The sequence below is a fragment of the Lytechinus pictus genome, chromosome 15, assembly GCF_037042905.1.
Source record: "Lytechinus pictus isolate F3 Inbred chromosome 15, Lp3.0, whole genome shotgun sequence".
Classification (NCBI taxonomy): domain Eukaryota; kingdom Metazoa; phylum Echinodermata; class Echinoidea; order Temnopleuroida; family Toxopneustidae; genus Lytechinus; species Lytechinus pictus.
In genome coordinates, this window is record NC_087259.1 from 29,113,955 (window position 1) to 29,132,218 (window position 18,264).

At 35.2% G+C, this 18,264-nt stretch overlaps 1 protein-coding gene across 2 annotated transcripts; it reads right to left on the reverse strand.

Moving 5' to 3' along the window:
• Positions 1-5,180: 5,180 nt before the first annotated feature.
• On the reverse strand, positions 5,181-14,560 carry LOC135153101 (uncharacterized). 2 transcript variants are annotated; one of them, XM_064109958.1, is made up of 9 exons: positions 14,465-14,560; positions 13,075-13,288; positions 12,492-12,644; positions 11,760-12,353; positions 11,277-11,368; positions 10,348-10,485; positions 9,575-9,666; positions 8,195-8,318; positions 5,181-7,781 (listed from the first exon to the last, which is right to left on the reverse strand). In XM_064109958.1, exons 1-9 carry the CDS (start codon positions 14,510-14,512, stop codon positions 7,716-7,718), a joined length of 1,521 nt encoding a protein of 506 aa, XP_063966028.1. In that variant the 5' UTR covers positions 14,513-14,560; the 3' UTR covers positions 5,181-7,715. The 2 variants fall into 2 exon arrangements, with proteins under 2 accessions (XP_063966028.1, XP_063966029.1); XM_064109959.1 differs by having other exon boundaries at positions 13,075-13,285; positions 14,465-14,546.
• Positions 14,561-18,264: the final 3,704 nt, after the last annotated feature.

Here is an 18,264-nt window from a genome sequence, read left to right on the forward strand (position 1 = left end):
TGATGATGGTGGTGATGATGATGGTGGTGATGATGGTGGTGGTGGTGAATATGATGATGGTGGTGGTGATGATGATGATGATGGTGATAATGGTGATGACGGTGATGATGATGGTGGTGGTGTAGATGATGATGACGGTGTTGGTGATAATGATGACGATGATGGTAATGATGATGACGATGATGACGATGATGGTAATGATGATGATGATGGTGATGATGATTGATGATGGTAGTGATGATGGTGGTGTTGATGATGATGGTGGTGGGGGTGGTGATGATGATGATGGTGGTGGTGGTGAATATGATGATGGTGGTGGTGGTGATGATGATGATGATTATGTTGATGATGGTGGTGGTGAATATGATGATGGTGGTGATGATGGTGGTGGTGGTGATGATGGTGATGATGATGACGGTGATGATGGTGGTGGTGATAATGATGATGATGGTGGTGGTGTAGATGATGATGACGGTGGTGGTGATGATGATGATGATGATAAAAATACGAAGTGTGCTGCGCTCTTAGAATTGAGCGTACTTTGCCATTTTACAAAACTAATGTTGATTGATAGGCCTAAGGTCGTACCATTGTGCTTCTTAGATATTCTCTCTGTAGTTGGCGGCGTCTGGGTATTCAACATGAATGGAGTGGGCAAGACGATAAAAGGGTAATATCATAATGTGTCTAATTTGAATCACATGGTGGTAAAGTTACATGACCCCTCTTTAGCTGATACTAACCTCTTTATTTTCTTTCCCTTTCCTCATCCTTCCCCCTTTTTATTTTGATACAACTCACAACACCACAAAAGGCGCGGTCGCCCTCCCGCTCCTTCCCTTTTATAGCGCCACCCCGACTCCCTGAATGGTTGGGACATAAGGCAATTATAGATATGGGCCGGGGTGTATTTAAAGTCATAAAAAAATAAAAATTCCAAGTATGTTTATATTTTTTCGAAAATACGAAAAGGATGGAAATCCACTCATTTATTGGCTTCAGATATACACACATTGCCTTGCAAGCTCGAATCTTATTAGTGTAGGTCCATGGAATCACCATACCAGAGTAGTTTAATGGGGGGGGGGGGGCAGTCATGTTTTTTTCTCTCAATTGAATAACAGGGGTATTATACTCTCCTGTCTTCTATTTTCCTTTCTTTTAAATGTTCAAATCACTTTTTTTTCTTCCGTGTTTTTTTTTCTCCACCACTTGAAAGCCACACAGTACACTGAACCTCGCAGTTTTCAAAATTTATTGTATTTCTTTTTTTTTAATCGAGCAATCACCAGGTTACCTATATATTTTTGTTTATTCATGTGCTTAAAATTATATGCCATTAGGTGAAAGGTGATCTTGTTCAGGGGTAGTGTCACACTTGGGGGGGGGGGGAGGAGGAAGAGGTCATGAGATGAGGAGAGTTCTTGGTCACTTAGCTATTACATCAGTTATTTGTTTTTTCTTTCTTTTCAAAATACCATGGCATTTAAAGTTAGTTTTGAAAAATATGTGACAAAATGAAATATATTTGATACCAAGATACCACAATATCTATTGAACTGTATTGTACCGTTAAAATTCTTAAATTTTGTGAGAGGTTAGACATTCAAATGACTAGTTCAAATATTTTTTTTTTTTTTAATAGCTTTCATAAATTTTTGCCTCTTTGAGAGTTGAGACACTGTGAAAATGGTGAAGATGTGATGAAAAAGGAATGTGATGTTTTATATTACTCTATTTGCATACACTACAACATGCAAACTACAAAGATTAAACTCTTCATGCTATCATTGTTCTACATTGTTTGTTTGATTTTATTTAATTAGTTCAAGATACCAACATTCTCTTTTCTGTCTTCATTGGAATTGTACATAAAAAATATTGCATTATCATTTACAAGAAAAACAATAAGAGTAGAAGTAGTAGTAGTAGTGATTGTAGTAGTATGTAGTACATGTTCACATGGGCCTGAAAAAAAGAAGAAAAATAAATCCAACAATGTGTATGAAAACACAAAATGAACAAGCCAAGAAAAGTACATGCAAGCTTAGTCCAACAAGGTAAATTAAGTCAATATATTTTTTTTAATGTTTGTATTTTTTCTGTTTTATTATCAACTTAAAAACAATGAAAACATTTAAATTGAATGCTTTTTATACAATACATCAGACGTACATCTGTTTTTAAATAAATTGATATACATGTACAAACAATCCCCGTCTACCAGACTTACTTTCCCCCTTAAATACATTCTGAGACAAAGCAAAAAAAACAACAAAAAACTTCATTTGGAAGAGAAAAAAAATATAACAATCATTAACAAATCATCATACATTACATGGAACACACAATAAGTTACATCAACAAATGAGAGCTTATATCATCAGCAATACTTAAACCAAGGAAGTCATCTTGTGAATAAAATGAGAGTTCCTGCACAAGATGCCTAAAACTAGTGAAATATCTAATGATAAAGGTGGAGGTGACGTTTACAATAATGACATTTTTACACTAAACTGATATTGACTGATGTAAGAGTTCACTCTCAATTTAAGTTTGATCAAAACTCATATTTTAAAAGTTAATCAACATTTGAGATTGATTTTCGAACTTAATTTCAACTTAATAATTAAAAACGGTAGTTGAATTCAATCTTATTTTGAGTTTGAATTAAACAGTATTGAATAGGAGTAGGAGTCTTAGTTCAATTTGACTAAGATCGAAACTGAGTGATTACGTATAGGAGTTGAGTTCAGTGTCAATGGAGTTTGATTTCTATTGTGTGATTAGGAGACATTACTTAAAATTCAAACTCAATATGAGATATTGAGAGAATGATAAGGAAATGAAAATTGAATAAAGTCTGTAGTTGAAATCTCAAATCTGTGAGTTTAAACTTGATCAATCACAAATCTTTATAAAATAGATCAACGGGTGCCAATTCATGAATGTTGTCATCAAAGCCACCATCTGCTTATGCTATTACAAGCTTCCTAGCCAATAAAAACTGAGAAATTCACTTAAGATTATAAGTAAATGAAACATGTCGAACCAGAACACCTTCAATGAAACTGAGCCCAGGAACCTGTAGCAATTGATTGTACAGATGATTTGTATGATCGATTGCAAACAATGATCAATGCGATCAATTCACCACTATGTTCTATCGCTATGCTTAGTGTAAAAGGGTCCTGGGCCCCGTAACACAAAAGCCTAGCGATGAATAGTAAATATGAAAGAACACTTCTGATTGGTTCCTGGTCGGTATTTTGTGCCAATTGTGCGTGTAACATTGATCTTGATTGGTCGGATCATTTAGCGATTGATCGCTAATCTTTGTGTTACGGAGCCCTGGTCTCAGAATAAATGGTGAATTCTTTTGTAGACACAAATAACGAAAGTAAAGCAATTCAAATGAATGAAAATCGTGAAGGAAAACAAACCTACTGAGGCTCATTAACCATGAAACGTGACATAGGGTAAGAATGAAATTATGTTGTTGTTTCTTTACCAAGCGATATCTTTGCCGTCTGTGCCTTGACAGAGGACAAGATTGGAAAACAAGCATTAAGATTGATAAATCATTAATTATACAGAGATGCATATACACTGTAATTTGAAAAGCCTATATGACTTGCCAATCTGTTGGTATGATACATTTGAATGGTTTTTTTCTTGTTGAAAATCTGATGTGTACTTAATTACCATCGATAAAGCTGACTAAGTAATTATGTACACTCTATTTGTATGTACAATTTGTAAAGTATATATATATATATATAAAATGAAACAATTCAACTGATAATGTCCAAACCCTTAGTATAATACATAACTGTTTACCAACTGTTGGCTTTTGTATTTTTTTAAACTGTTGGTATCTGAAAAGCAAAAATTGATATAACGTCGTTTTAAGAAAGACTACATCGACTAAATGATTGCAAAAATGGATAAGATGATATGCTGATGTTATGTTACACAACGCAAAAATATCACAATTATTATACTACTAGACTGAAGAAGAAAAAGATTGTTTTAAAAACATGCTACTCTTGAAACTGTTAATAGACAGCATATACATGTACTACAAGAGATTTTATAAATACATGACAAATGACAAGGTAATTATGCCACACAAATATCTTTTAAATACACACACATTTTTTTTCTTGGGGTATGGTTGATACCAACGCTAAGAATACAATCTCCCCAATATTGTCGACATCATTACAAAATAACTAAAGGTATTGGTTTTTCTCCTCACCACCTTTTCAATCATCAATGTTCCTACGAATCAATCCTACTTCTTGTCCTTTCAAGCCGATCGGCAGAAATATGACTAAGGCTCTTTTCATGATTGCTACCGGGACTAGTTGCTTAACTATCGTACTGTTAAAAAAGATTTCATTTCTACACCCTAATACTATACGTAAATACCAAAGAATATAATCTTATAAATAGATCACTCTTGCACAGGAAATATGAGAACCGTATGGCAAAGGAAATGTAGCAAGTTAAAAGCTAATGAGAAGAGAAAAATCAGAAAAGTCCAACTGCTTTGAAATTGAAGATGGTTAAATTCATAGGGTATACAACTTTCTATGTCTAAGCAAAACTCCTTCATAGGATAACACAGGTAAGATCGTATTGCATAGATTATACAGGCGTATGTAATTAATTTTACATGTGTCTGGGTACTTAAAGCGAATACGAATTATCCTCGCATCATATTTGATTAGAATTTGAACTTTAGAAACAAAACAATTTTCTCTGGGAGAAGAACTACTCTTGAAACTCAAAATTGCAATTACAAAAAAACAAAAGAAATTCATATACAATGAGTATTCGTTATTTTCTTTCAACAAGCAACAAATAGCATGAATATTTACAAGTACATTTGAGCAGTAATTCATCCTCTCTTTCATACAACAAAGATACATCCTTGTGAAAATCATGAAATGAAAACATTAATAAAATGTGCAAAAACTACTAAAAAAAATCAATTCAGTACAACAGTTTTCAAATCCTAAGATGTATATACACACAAGTTTCGTTATCGATCGACAAGAAGCTGTTATATATTATATATATATAACACAAAGTGGAAACACAATTTGGAAGTTTATAACAAAATTCTGTACAATTCTCTAGGCATGGCCACCCTTTTCTTCCACCCAATCCACACAATGCTATAAATATGAACAAATACTATACTCCCTAGCGTCTCATCTTAATAAAATATTACACTGTCTATACAAGCCATAGAAGCTATTAGGCCGACACATAACTAATCAACTTTAAATATCTAGAGGCACCAAGTTATCTTTTTCTCATTCTCACATGTGACTCATTGCTTCAATGTTTAACTAACAATCAGCTTTCGTCCACACCACAACCAACTATTACACATATATACCTCCTTACATTGATAAATACATACAAAGACAAATGTGATTTTAGTCAAGTTCATCCTATACCATCATTTATGAGTCCGATCCGTATACATTGGTCCAGGTCATGGACACCATACAAACATTCCGTCACAAGAATACTTTTTGTACGAGAAAAATGATTGTATTTATACAAAAAAGTAAGCAAGTCAATAGGTTTGGCAATGCATGCTTCAATAAAATACAGATTTCCTTTGACAGCATATTGATAATGAAAGTACAGTGTATTATAAATGGGGGTTAAAATAACCAATTAACTAAATATTTCATTAAAAAATCCCCCACAACACCATAGATTCGTTCTGGATTTTTACAAACAAGAAAGACGAAGCCACAACCTACATTTGAATGAAGACTAACGGATGGTAGGCGGGTGTATCATTTGGTCTACTAGAACGCTGTTAAATTTGAAATACAAGGATTTATCATCCCTCTTCAATACCAAGAACCATTTGGCACCAGCATTATCATGCAATAGATCTATATGACTGGTTACAAGAAAGCATCAGATAAAAATAAAGTTGTCACTGGATAATACAACAATGTAAACAAATAAGGGATTGTTGACCCTCTTATAAATCTATAAGCCATGACTGTTGGAGCTAAAGAAATATTCTGGTGAAGAGATTGTGGACGAACTGTCTCATAGTGATTTGAAATGATTATAATGCACCTAAGGATTTGTATGTCATACATATAAAACAAAGAAAGGCATGTATGGGACTATACAAAGTTGAATTGAAATGGTTTTTAAACTAATAATCAAACCCGTTTGCCATTGTTGCTACATCTTGTTACGCTTTTGTCTGAATCAAAATATGATTTTACCTTTTTTCTACATCAGTAATATTGTAGAACTTAAAGATGTAATGGATTCTGAAGGGGCAGCATCCAGAGAATTGTTAAATGCATTAACAATATAAGAAATAATGTAAATACTAAATACCATTATATATTCTCATTTGGTTGACTCTTGATAGTATACAAGTGGCAGAGAATATTTACAAGTTCTTCCTAAAGACATAGACAGGGTTTTAATACTAGGTTTAATAGATACAAGTAAGAGACAAACCACCCTTTTCCAACCTATGTATAACCACAAACTGAAGAGATAACGAGGAATTCCAAATCTGGGTTGTTTTCTTGTTGACTTCCAAGGTTGCCTGATATGAGTTTTGAGTAATCTGTGAAGTTTGTGACCTTTGATAGTGGCATTTGAAGCTTTGTACATTATGTACATACATACATGCCATATCTGAGGATTGTTTTACTAAATTCTCATCTTCTACACGACATACAATATACACAAATCATTAAAAGAAACTCAATGCATACATTCATGTTATTGACTAAAGAAACACATGCCGGTGTGATAATCTCTGATGTACACAACACCTAAATACTTACTAGCTAAACAAATAATGAACAAGAATTATCTACGGATTGCGAATGTATGATGTGCAGCAATTTATGATAATATTAAAATGTCATGGCAACACAATGCTGCATCTCATTCCAATGGCAAGGGCCAGGTAGGTATTGATAGACCTGGTGTTGCTGGTCTCAATAAGATAGTTCTCAAGTCAAAAGTAATTCTGCTACAGAGTATCTTTCAAATGTTGAAGTGACGTTGGTCTGATGTTGAAAGTACAACCACTGCAATGTTCTCCTGAATAAGCCAGTGTCTTCAAGTCAAAGGGAATCCTGTGGCAAAGGTTGTTCCTAGGTCACAAGATGTACCATTGTAATGTTCTTATGAACATTGCCTTGATATGATCTTCCTGTCAAGTCAGAAATCAAACTCAATGTTTCTAATTTTGTTGCTGAAATACTTCATACAATTTACAAGAGACATCAGTACAATAATTGTATGAATGTTGCTTCAATGCCGCTCTCATGGCACAAGTGATTCTGCTTTGTTTCTGCTCATGAAGCGGCCAAGACATCGATCTGAAGCAACGGTTAGCTCCGCAACAACATCTCTTTGCTACAACACATCCTTTGGATGTTGTCACCATAATACCCGCAAGTCAAAACACACACGGCGACAATGCTTCTTCAAACATGTCCTCAACATTGCTCTCAAATCGGGATGATTCTGCAACGTTTCTTCATATGTTGCCACGATGTTGCCCTCAGGTCACAAGTGATGCTTCAACAACGTGTCTTCAAGAATCCCCTCAACACTGCTCTCAAGTCAGTGATTCTGCAACAAACCTTCTACATAGGTTGCCAAGGTGTTGCCACCATGATGCCCTGAAGTTACTGTTACAAAGTTTCTTCAAATGTTGCCATGATGTTGCTTTGTTGATTCATATCAATGTGATTAGCCATCTGGTGAAAAGAAAAGATCTCAAATTAACTGATTCCCATTGAGCCCCTGCTCTGTCTAATCAAGTTAAACCTGACAACATCCTGTTTTAAACATACTCTAAAAACAAATCTTATTTGTAGCTTGGTTAATTAAGCCTATAATCTTACAAAACATATAGGAAATGAAGATGGGAAAATGTAAATATCCTGTTATGGCATCTACACATTTCATTTAATTGTACCAACTTTCCCCTAATCTGACCAATGACTTTCAATCCATGCACTATTGCTTGAATCTTCTTCATCATCTGTAAAACAAATTACTATATGTGGTTTATCATAGACTTACAATTGTTGTTCATGATGTAATTGATTTCATCTTTTTTTATCTTTTATGTAACATGACCCTGAAGTAAAATTGAACAAATACTCACGGCTTCTCTTTTTCTTCTCTCTTGTTCCCGTAGTCTCTCTCTTTCTTTCATTGATTGCGTTCTCTTTGCCTCTACTTGTTGGGAATTCCTCGCTCTCTCCAAAGCTTCATCTTCTTCCTTCTCCCTGTTTAAAATCACACAAAGAAAACATATAAATTCAAATACTTATATATATAAATAAGTCTGATTGATATTTGGAAAAATAAAATGTAACAAATTTTGTTATCTTTATATCACATTTGAAGAAAAACAGATATTTTTTACTGCAATTCCACTGAGCACATATTCTATTTGTCCAAGGGTACTCAAGTTACATGCTCTTGTAAAGTTTTAACAATTTCAATGAAAAATAATACACGAAGATTTCAAATTCACTTCATACATGTTTAAGATAGTATACATAGTATTATAAACAAGAAGAGCATAACTTTTCTTTTCTGGGTATTCTGTTGCTCCAATTTTAATTCCCTACTCTGTACCTGTGAATAAATATTAATTTCTTGTATTTATTAAAAAAAAAAAAACCTAAAAATATATTAATATAGGAGCACCTAAAGCACCTAACAAGATGGATATGAACGTAATATAAATACTTATCATCATTATTATATAAATGTGGTAAAGCATAGTTACAATTATAATCATAATTGTTCAAATGTATTTTCAATTCTATGGTATAAACTAACTTTATTAGACAAATGGTTACACAAATATTTTATTAGCATACAAACACAAATACGTTATTCCAATTAATTTGTGGCACTATCATCATATCAAAATGACAATTAAATGTATTTTAGTATCAATCGTAACTTTACAATGTTTTCCTCGTCAAAAATCCATTTCCAGTCTTTCATGCTTCTAGCAGACACATATTATGCAGTGGATCACGTAAGCAGGGAAAATGAATACACAGAGCTCTTGAACCACCCCACCCCCATAACGGGGTGAAAGTACTTTTCATAATTTATTTCTAAGACATTATGATAGCCGGCACATGGGTATTCAATTAAGGTTTGGCTCCACCATGCCCCGTTTCATTGTATCTGTGGTTCACCTCAACAAACATTTGTAGAGGGAGCAGAAGGGGTCAGACCACTTCACGGAGACGTTCAGAGGCACGTAAAGAAACAATGGAAAGGAAAACCCAAGAAAAGGGGAAAAAAGTAACAAAAAGGGGGAAAGGAAGAGATATGAAGAGATAGAAAGATTGAGATAAACAGACTGAAAAAAGGGGCATGAGAGAATGATATAGCCACACTAAAAATAAAGAAAGGGGTATCGTAAATATTTCCAGTCAAATGCAATATTCAGTCAATCATAAGAGAACAATTCAGACTTGTATCAGCTGATCTGGAATATGATGGTAAATGCACCAACCTTTGTCTTTCTCTTTCCTGTCTTGCTCGTTCCTGTTCTTGCAGGTGTTTCTGTTGTTTTCTCATCTCCTCCTGCTGTTTGATTTGACGAGCCTGAAGAGAAACACATGCAAAGATTATTGATTAGAGCATATGTGAATGGAATCATGCTAGTATAAAGGTTAATGGCTTTATCATTATCATTACTGGAGTAGTCATTATCATCATTGTCATCATCATTATGATGATCATCATCGTCATTACCACCACCACAACCATCCTCATCATCACCACCAACACCACCACCACCAACGCAACCACCAGCATCATCATCATCGCCACCACCAACACCACCACCACTGCAACCACGACCAGCATCATCATCATCATCACCGCCACCACCATCACCTTTTCATCATTACTATCAACCTACCAGCCTTGAAAGCCAAAAAAAATTTTTCCCATACATAGGAATACATTTTAAATCTATCAAATTTATTGAAATTATTTTCTTTCCCCAAAAATAGGAATACAGTTATTCAATGAGGACTGTTTCAAGATCAATGTCGGTATTGGAATCAAGATTGCCTTCCCTAGCTCCAAAAACAAATTTGAGTTTACAAACATGATCAAAATGACAATGATAGCTCAACAACTGGTTATATTCCTCTCAGGACCAGCTCCATTTTAAGTTTGGTGCTGTGCTGATGTAACATATGACCAATATCAACACCAAAGGGTCCCCAACTGTATCTATAGACTGACACATTGCCCTATATTAGGATTCTTTCTTACCCTCTCTTCCTTTTCTTTGGCTGCTTTCTTGAAGAGTTCAAAGCTTTGTGATGTCCTGGTGGGATTACTAGAAGGCTTGTTTGAAGACAGCGTGTTTGCCAGATTTGACCATGAACCATGGTTTGCTATCTTCATATCCTAATAACAAAATAAAATAAATCATGATAATAAAAACAGGTCCATTTATATAGCACAGCTTCTAGGTATATATATACTCTACTGCGATGACATTAAGTCATATAATTACACTCGCTGAAGCTGAGATGCCATCTAAAGCATTCAGGGAATGAATCCCACCAATCACTAATGATCAATACAATAACAAGGTACAGGAGTAAACCAGGGGAGGGGGTACAAAGTCTAAAGGCTTCTTGAGATATGATGCAACAATGCCTGCTTAATGGTGCCAGAACACTCTAAGACAAAAGTTAGGAAGGGTAAACTACTGTGTGTAAACAATGTCTTGAGCCAAACTCTTTGTATTTGTCTAATCAGAAAGTTCTGGTGCCACTGATCTGAGTTAAGAATCAACTATCAAACTTATTGAACATTTAATACCACACTACGTTAAATACAGATTTGTTTTGTCCAAACTAGAGCCAACTAAATACTGACAAAAAATATCGTTTTGATAAAGAGAGAACATTTTGAAGGGACTGTTAGTACCAGGGATGTCAGTCAGTTTTACTCACTGGGCCTGAAAAGAAGCCAGAACATGTTAAAAGCCCATATGCACTGTACAATATAAAGCCTGAAAAAGCCTGAAATTATAAGTTGTCAGAGCCTGAAATTATAAGTTGTCAGAGCCTGAAATCAGGCAAAAGCCTGAAGACTGGCATCTCTGTGTTACTTTAGTAATCAACAAGTTCAGAGGATAGTAAACAAACTACTGTTACATGAATATACACAATCCACATGAAGATGCATACCTTCTTTTGTTTAGAGCTAGCTTTCTGGTCCATCTTGGATAAACTTTCTGAGCTTCCACTTGGAGTCAAACCGCCCTCTGGATGTGAAGAACCTGTGTAATGATAGAATGGATAATTCTAAACATCACCAGAAATGACGAGGACCATTAAATAATTTCTACTTGATGCAAAGACTACATAAACTGTAACTTCTTGAAATATGTTTTGACTTGATTAGTCCATTGGCAATGCTACATCTGGTGGTGTAGATTGTATTGTTATTTTTTAATCTTATCACACACAAATAAAATGAGCATGCTTAACATCTTGACAGTCTAGATATATTATTATCTCATTACTATATCCTATTACTCCGGCTTTAGCCCTAGCTGCTGTTCCCAGCACTTGGAGGATTCAAGGAACTAATTCTACCAAGTACCTCAAAGGCAAGAGTCAGAACCACCAGACAACCACACTTCCAAATCACAAGTTACAAAAACTCACCTGGTTTTCCATTACTTTCTTCTGCCTTGAGTCCAGGGATAACAGGACTCGTAGACCGAGATTCTCCATCATCATCACCGACCATGAATGACACTGGATTATCCTCCACCTTGGGGAGGATGGTTGGTTGTGGGGTTAAGGATGCCTGATCTGGTTTGACTGGTGGCTGAGATGGTGGCGTTCCCGAGCGTTGAGCCGTTTTCTTGATGTCCGTCACTACTGGTCTCTGAGTTGCAGGGGACTGGGTTTTGGGGATATCTGTTGGTGGTGGTTTGGACTGAGGCTTTGATGTTGCCTGTGGGGAGTGGTGTGAAGGAGGTTGCTGAGGTGGTGGTTGTTGTGGCAAGGTTTTGGTTGATGATGGTGGCGGAACGGCAGCTGCAGGTGGTGTTAGATTGGGAGCAGGTTTGGGTGGCTTTACTACTGGTTCTGATTTGGGTTTAGGCACAGCTACCGGTGCAGGCTGAGGCGCTGCTGACGGTACCGTAGAGGGAACCACTGGTGTAGCTTTGGAAACAGGAGGTGGCTTGGACTGCGAAGGGGCAACCCCTTGTGGCTTGGTTTGTGGAAGAGTTGGTGATGGCAAAGGAAAAGCTGAGAATGGGAAAAACAAATGCAAACGGTGAAATTCCATGACACATTTGCTCTTGACCAATTGATTTGCAAGATTTCAGTAGATTTTCAGAGTAATTTAATTGATAACATGGTTTTTAAAAAGATTATACAACTCACCAGTACTGCCCTGTGTAGTAGTGTGTGGTGATGTGAGAGGACCCGGTGATGTCAGTGGTGAAGTCAGAACCTTTCGTTGATTCCTCTTTTGAAGAGGGGCTGCTTTGTTACTAGGTCGGTCTGGTAAGGCTGGCAAGCTACTGTGTCTTGGTGCTGAACGGACAAGAGTTTAAAATTACATTTGAATAGATGTCTATTCCACTTTCAATAAGAATGGCTGCTGATATCATGAAAATGGCACAAATGTGGGTGGGTTTAGGTTTTTTAAACAGATGTTTGGTAATCAGGTCAGTATGAGGAACGAAGATGCACTGAATCATGCAGAGTGGTGGGAGGGGTAGATCTGGGGGTGAATCCAGCCCAACCCCATTCAACTGGGACAAAACCGGACTTAAACTATGGACGGACTGATTGTTGGAATAAAACCTTCATACATTTAATGAACTCAAAACAAATTAATAGTAATCTTCATAACTTTAGCCTTAGCTGTGGCTTCAATATCAATTGCCATGGTTGGAGTGTGGGCTTATCATATCAGCATTCCTAGAAGATCATCTACAAGAGAGGGTGTATCTGAGTATACCTGGTATATGGTTCTGACCATTGGTCAGTCTTGATGAAGGAGGCTGTCCTGGAGGCAACTGACCAGGTGGATGACCAGTAGGATGACCTGTGCTGGGTGGACCCTGTGAGAATGGACTAGGACCCGGTCCAGAACTCATTGGCGGTTGGGCTCCGGGATGTAAACCAGCTGCTGTGGTGTTTGGAGGCGGAACGGGACCCGATGCTCTCCTCTGCTACACAAGGTCAAATACATTAATTATATAATAAACTGCCTTTATGATGAATTTTGAGATATTATCTTTGGTTAAATTGTTACAATTCCTTGTAACTCAGTGTTGTCCACACCCTTTTCTCACTTTACATAATTGATCAAATAAATTTTGAAAATAATCTTAATCTCTGATTGAGTTGAAAACCATGTAATAAATGAATAAAAATAAAAAGGAAAGCATGTTTTGATTCTCCTAATAGTTTAACAACAGAGGGGGAACTAAAATGAACCTCAAACTACAATAAGGATTGAATTCTAATTCATTTTGAATTGATTTACATATAATTCAATGATACTGGTATAAACTCATATGACATGAATGCATATACATTTCCTTTACATTGCTAACCCTCCCTCATGGTTTGCTTTATCAATTAAGATGGTTATGTACTCTTTTGAGTTTATCCAATATTCAGCAAGTGGTATTCACATATGATTATTTAAACATTAGGAATCTCATGCAAGAGCCTTATTGCCAAAAGGGTACTATTAATGTACAAAGTCTATGTTAAGGTCCTTTCGGCTACAGGCTAACATTAATCGTGTGAATACATGTTAATAGCAGGGCTACACTCCTCTGGGATGTTTTACTTAATTAAATTTCTCCACAAAACTTTTGATATGTTAAACATTATTGGGAATGTGATGACATCAAAAAGAATTAATCTTTCTTTGAATGATATATAAAAATAAATCAAATATTTTAATCAGTTTTTCCTTACAGCTATCAAAAGATTAGGTGATTTTAACAGTGTACTGTCAAAAATTGCCACTAGTGCCTTTGCAATTAATTAAAATGAATCTGTAGTTAGGGTTGAATACAACTCTTCATCTTTTCAATACACAATCTCAAGTCAGAAAATATTTGGATCAATCACACGTCGTATATAACAGAGGGCCAGGGAGTGATACACAAGGATTTCAAAGAGAGTGACTTAAAACTGTACTTTAACTCTTAGTAGAACACGATTGGTTACATCATGCTCAGGGGGTGCAAGCTATCTTGTGTTCGTCAGTGAGAAACACATTATTTACCAAGGTGCAAAAAAATAAATTGAATTCGTACTCAAAAGTCTTTCAGAAACAGCCCCCCCTCCCCCCCCCCCCCGATATATTGAAAGGTGAAAATATTAATTACCATTTCTTGTCGATTTACCGGAGGTGGAGCTTTGCCTCCCTTCTTCATCTTCTTTGGAGTACCTGTTAGGATAAAGATTGTCTATCAGAACCAGAAAGGGTGTAGGTAGGCTTTTTGAAATACTTTTAAATGATAATTGGCACCAGGTGCCAATCCAGGGAGAAAAGGAGACAATCTCCCCTTTTTGTGCTTGTCATAAGAATTTTTTGCCCCCCCCCCCATTTTTTGGTAAATCCAGGATCTGCCCCTGAAGATCAGGATGGAGATTGATTTTTGCACATTGCTGTAACACTATTTTGGTTGAGCTGTGTAGCAAAATATATACCAAACAACTACTTGCTTTACTCACTTAATCAATTTGGTAGCGTTGTAACTGATCATGTTTTACTGATTGTTTTTTTTTTGCAATAATTTAAACTTTCAAGATTAAAAAAAATCTTATTGCATGATGGTTGGATAGACTCATTTATATCATTATTAAGTGTTATTTTTTCACCTTAATTTTTCTTTCATAGATATTTGCAGTTTATTCAACAGTAAATATTTGATTGCATTGACTGCAGTGTACGACCAATCATACAATCATTCTATGAGCTTTGGTTTACAGAAAGCTATTTCATTATTAGCTATTTGTAATGTTATGAACAATGAACTTTTGAATTGAATTGAATTAATTTTCATGTCATGTAAGATAGAAATATGCATAATGAATTAATTGAAATTTATTATTATCATTATTAAAGTAACTTACATATTCATGCTATTTCATTTCATTTTTGTTATTTCATCTCATTGTTTGCTTGGCAGATTAACGATTGAACCCTTTTACTTATACTTGAAACTAAATACCTATATGGAGTCAGGGCGCATGAAGCTATGCAAGCCACAATATATTTCAGTGTTCAGGAGAATAAAGGATGAATAATCTAATGGGTTTAGCAGTAGATCATGATTTATAAAAATGTGAAGATGAATCATTCTAGCTTGATGGGAGTACATCATCTACAATCAGCCGAACCTCCACTAATTTCCATGAATATAACCTACAATTAACATCTAGCCTTAAAAATCCCTAGGTAATTGCTATTAGATTTTTTTTGCAATAAGTTGTTTTTAATATCTAGTTCAGGAAACAAACTCAAAGGCTCAAATCATATAAGAAAGAATAAGCAATGTGGGAAGCCATCAATTCCCTCATTAGCATACTGCTCATGATGTACAGCCATGGCGTAATTTCCTTCAGCAAGAAATTTATCCACATTGTGCTGCACACAACCCAGATGAGGTGAATGGGTACCCGGTAGGAAGAAATTCCTTGAATGCTTGAGCGCCTAGGCAGCCCAGCTAAAGCCGGGGTAATAATAATAGCAGGGCCCGCTGGGAGAACAGTTTTCAGAACTGAAGTGGCTTCCCTGGGTTTATATACCTATATTATTATTATGTACATCATATTTTATTGGAAAATATACATGAATTTGAAATGTTATAATTTTTCATCAAATTTTCATAAAATCAGCAGTGTTATATTTATTTCATTATTATTCTTATTTGTTAAAATCATACTAAGGGGTATTACCAAATTGAATCTATACAAAGGTAATTTAGTTAATTCTAAACCACAATGAGACTTACTTTTTAAATCAATTTGCAACTACTGCATAATCAATAAGAACTAATTAATTTTATCTCATATTGCACCAGGATATCTCAAGTTTATCATGTTTTTCAGCTAGTGTGCATACCCAAGACAATCTTGCAAAATTTTAGCTTCACTTGTTGAGTTACCAATATGCTTACTTCTATTAGAATTATTTCCTTGAATGTTTCTTATTACCTTGGGGCAACAGTTAATGTTTCTTTTGTGAGCCCTTGCCCATGTAGAATCATTTTTACCCTAATTTTCCATTCTGTCCTTTTGAAATTTATTTGTAATCGATTGTTAAATTTTCTTTAGTAGATGCAAAAAATTATTTTTTTAGGCTGTATAAATAAAATGCATTAGTGTGTTATAAACAACCTTGGAAAGAAGAATATGATCACTTGTTAGTTTTGTGGCACAGAGGCATCTGGAAGAATAGAACAAAATAGCCGAGTGAGGAGCTTTTATTCTGTAATTCAATTATAGATCTGTGACAAGCAGACGATGTAACATGATATCTGGAGACATTTGAGTGAGAAATGAATCAAATAACATGCCACACATCAACAGGACAAAGGCAACTGTTGTCTCCTACATGTACTTCCGGCATTGTTTAGTTAAATAAGTGATTCATGTCCAATGTTTATGTCATTAACATTATGCTCAACAGATGGTTTTGCGCTGCTTTGATTGCGTGTGTCTGAATTTTGAGGGATAGGTAAATTGTGACATCCTTAATAATTCATTATTAGTTCTAACAAAACTTGACATCATTTTCTGGGAACTTCTGGATTTGAAAAGCGATATGGTTTTATGACATTTTTGGCAAGTAATGCAAACATAATTATTATTTTTCTCTTTTTTTTTTATTTTCTTGTGTGCACTCGTAACCCTTAATTCAGGCCGGTTAGATAATATTTCAATTTACCTCATTTTATCCATTAACCCAATCTAGGGAGAGCATTCCAGGCCCCATGCTTGGCAGGATGTCTGAAAAAGATTTCAGCATGTTGCAGGACTTTTTTTTTTACTCTGTTTTTCTTTTTAGACTTGGATCAAAATTTATCCAATTATGCCTCATAGGCATTTTTCTTGATAATTGTCCTTATGTAACATTACTACCTAATGCTTCTCATGCTTATCAACATGAGATAGGAAGTGTATTTGTTTCTTTGCAAAGCCTGTAGCATTATGCTTAATAAGTTGTACAGTTAAATTGAATGCTTGATTGCACGTGATCCTTGTATTAAAGCGCAAAAATCAATTATACGATCAAGTGCTAAGTTTTGTGGTCACGTCATATGTATGATACAATTCCAGAGCTACCAACCTGGAAAAAAAATTGTTTCAGTATTTTAAAGCTGAAAATCAGTATTTTGGTGAGGTAATCAGTATTTTAAAAGAAATACCATAGGACAACACATACATGTAACACTGAAAGTTTGGAAATCAGTATTTGCATGAACCCATCATATTCTTCTCAATTTTTCAGTACCATTTACCGAAAAATCAGTACTACTTGGAAGCTCTGCAATTCAGGCCAGGCAGTGTCGGATGTATATATATCTGCGTATTCAAGAACCATACAGCACTTTTGTTATGTGTTGGTTTTCTGTTTGTTTTTCTTTTTATTCATCTTTTAATATATTTCTATCTATTTTTAGTATGAGGGAATAGTGGTTTTATTTATACCAGTGAATATTAACTAGTAAATATACATAAAGGCCAATCACAAAAAAACTGGAGTCTATTTTCAATTAAAAACCAAGAGGCAGTTTTTACTTGCACGGTGCACACTCACTTTTAATGTATATAAGTGAAATTTCAAATTACTTCACTATGGCACCTCGCACTGATACACACAATGTTTTCATCCCGGGATAGCTTTGAAGCTGCTGAAAGGGAATACCCTTCAAGGTTCAAAAACTTTTCAGCGATGCCAGTCTGTTTTACTAACTGGTAAGAGTGAAAGAGTTAAAGCCCAAATACGCTTTCCAATATAAGGTTTAAAATGTGTAGTTGTCAGGGCATGAAATCAGACATGTAGCCTCAAGAGTAACTAGTATCTTTTGCTATTTTACATGAACCAGGGTTCCAAGATTTTCGAGAAAACAAAATTCCATATTTCCCTGATGAAGTTTAAAAATTCCCTGATAATTTT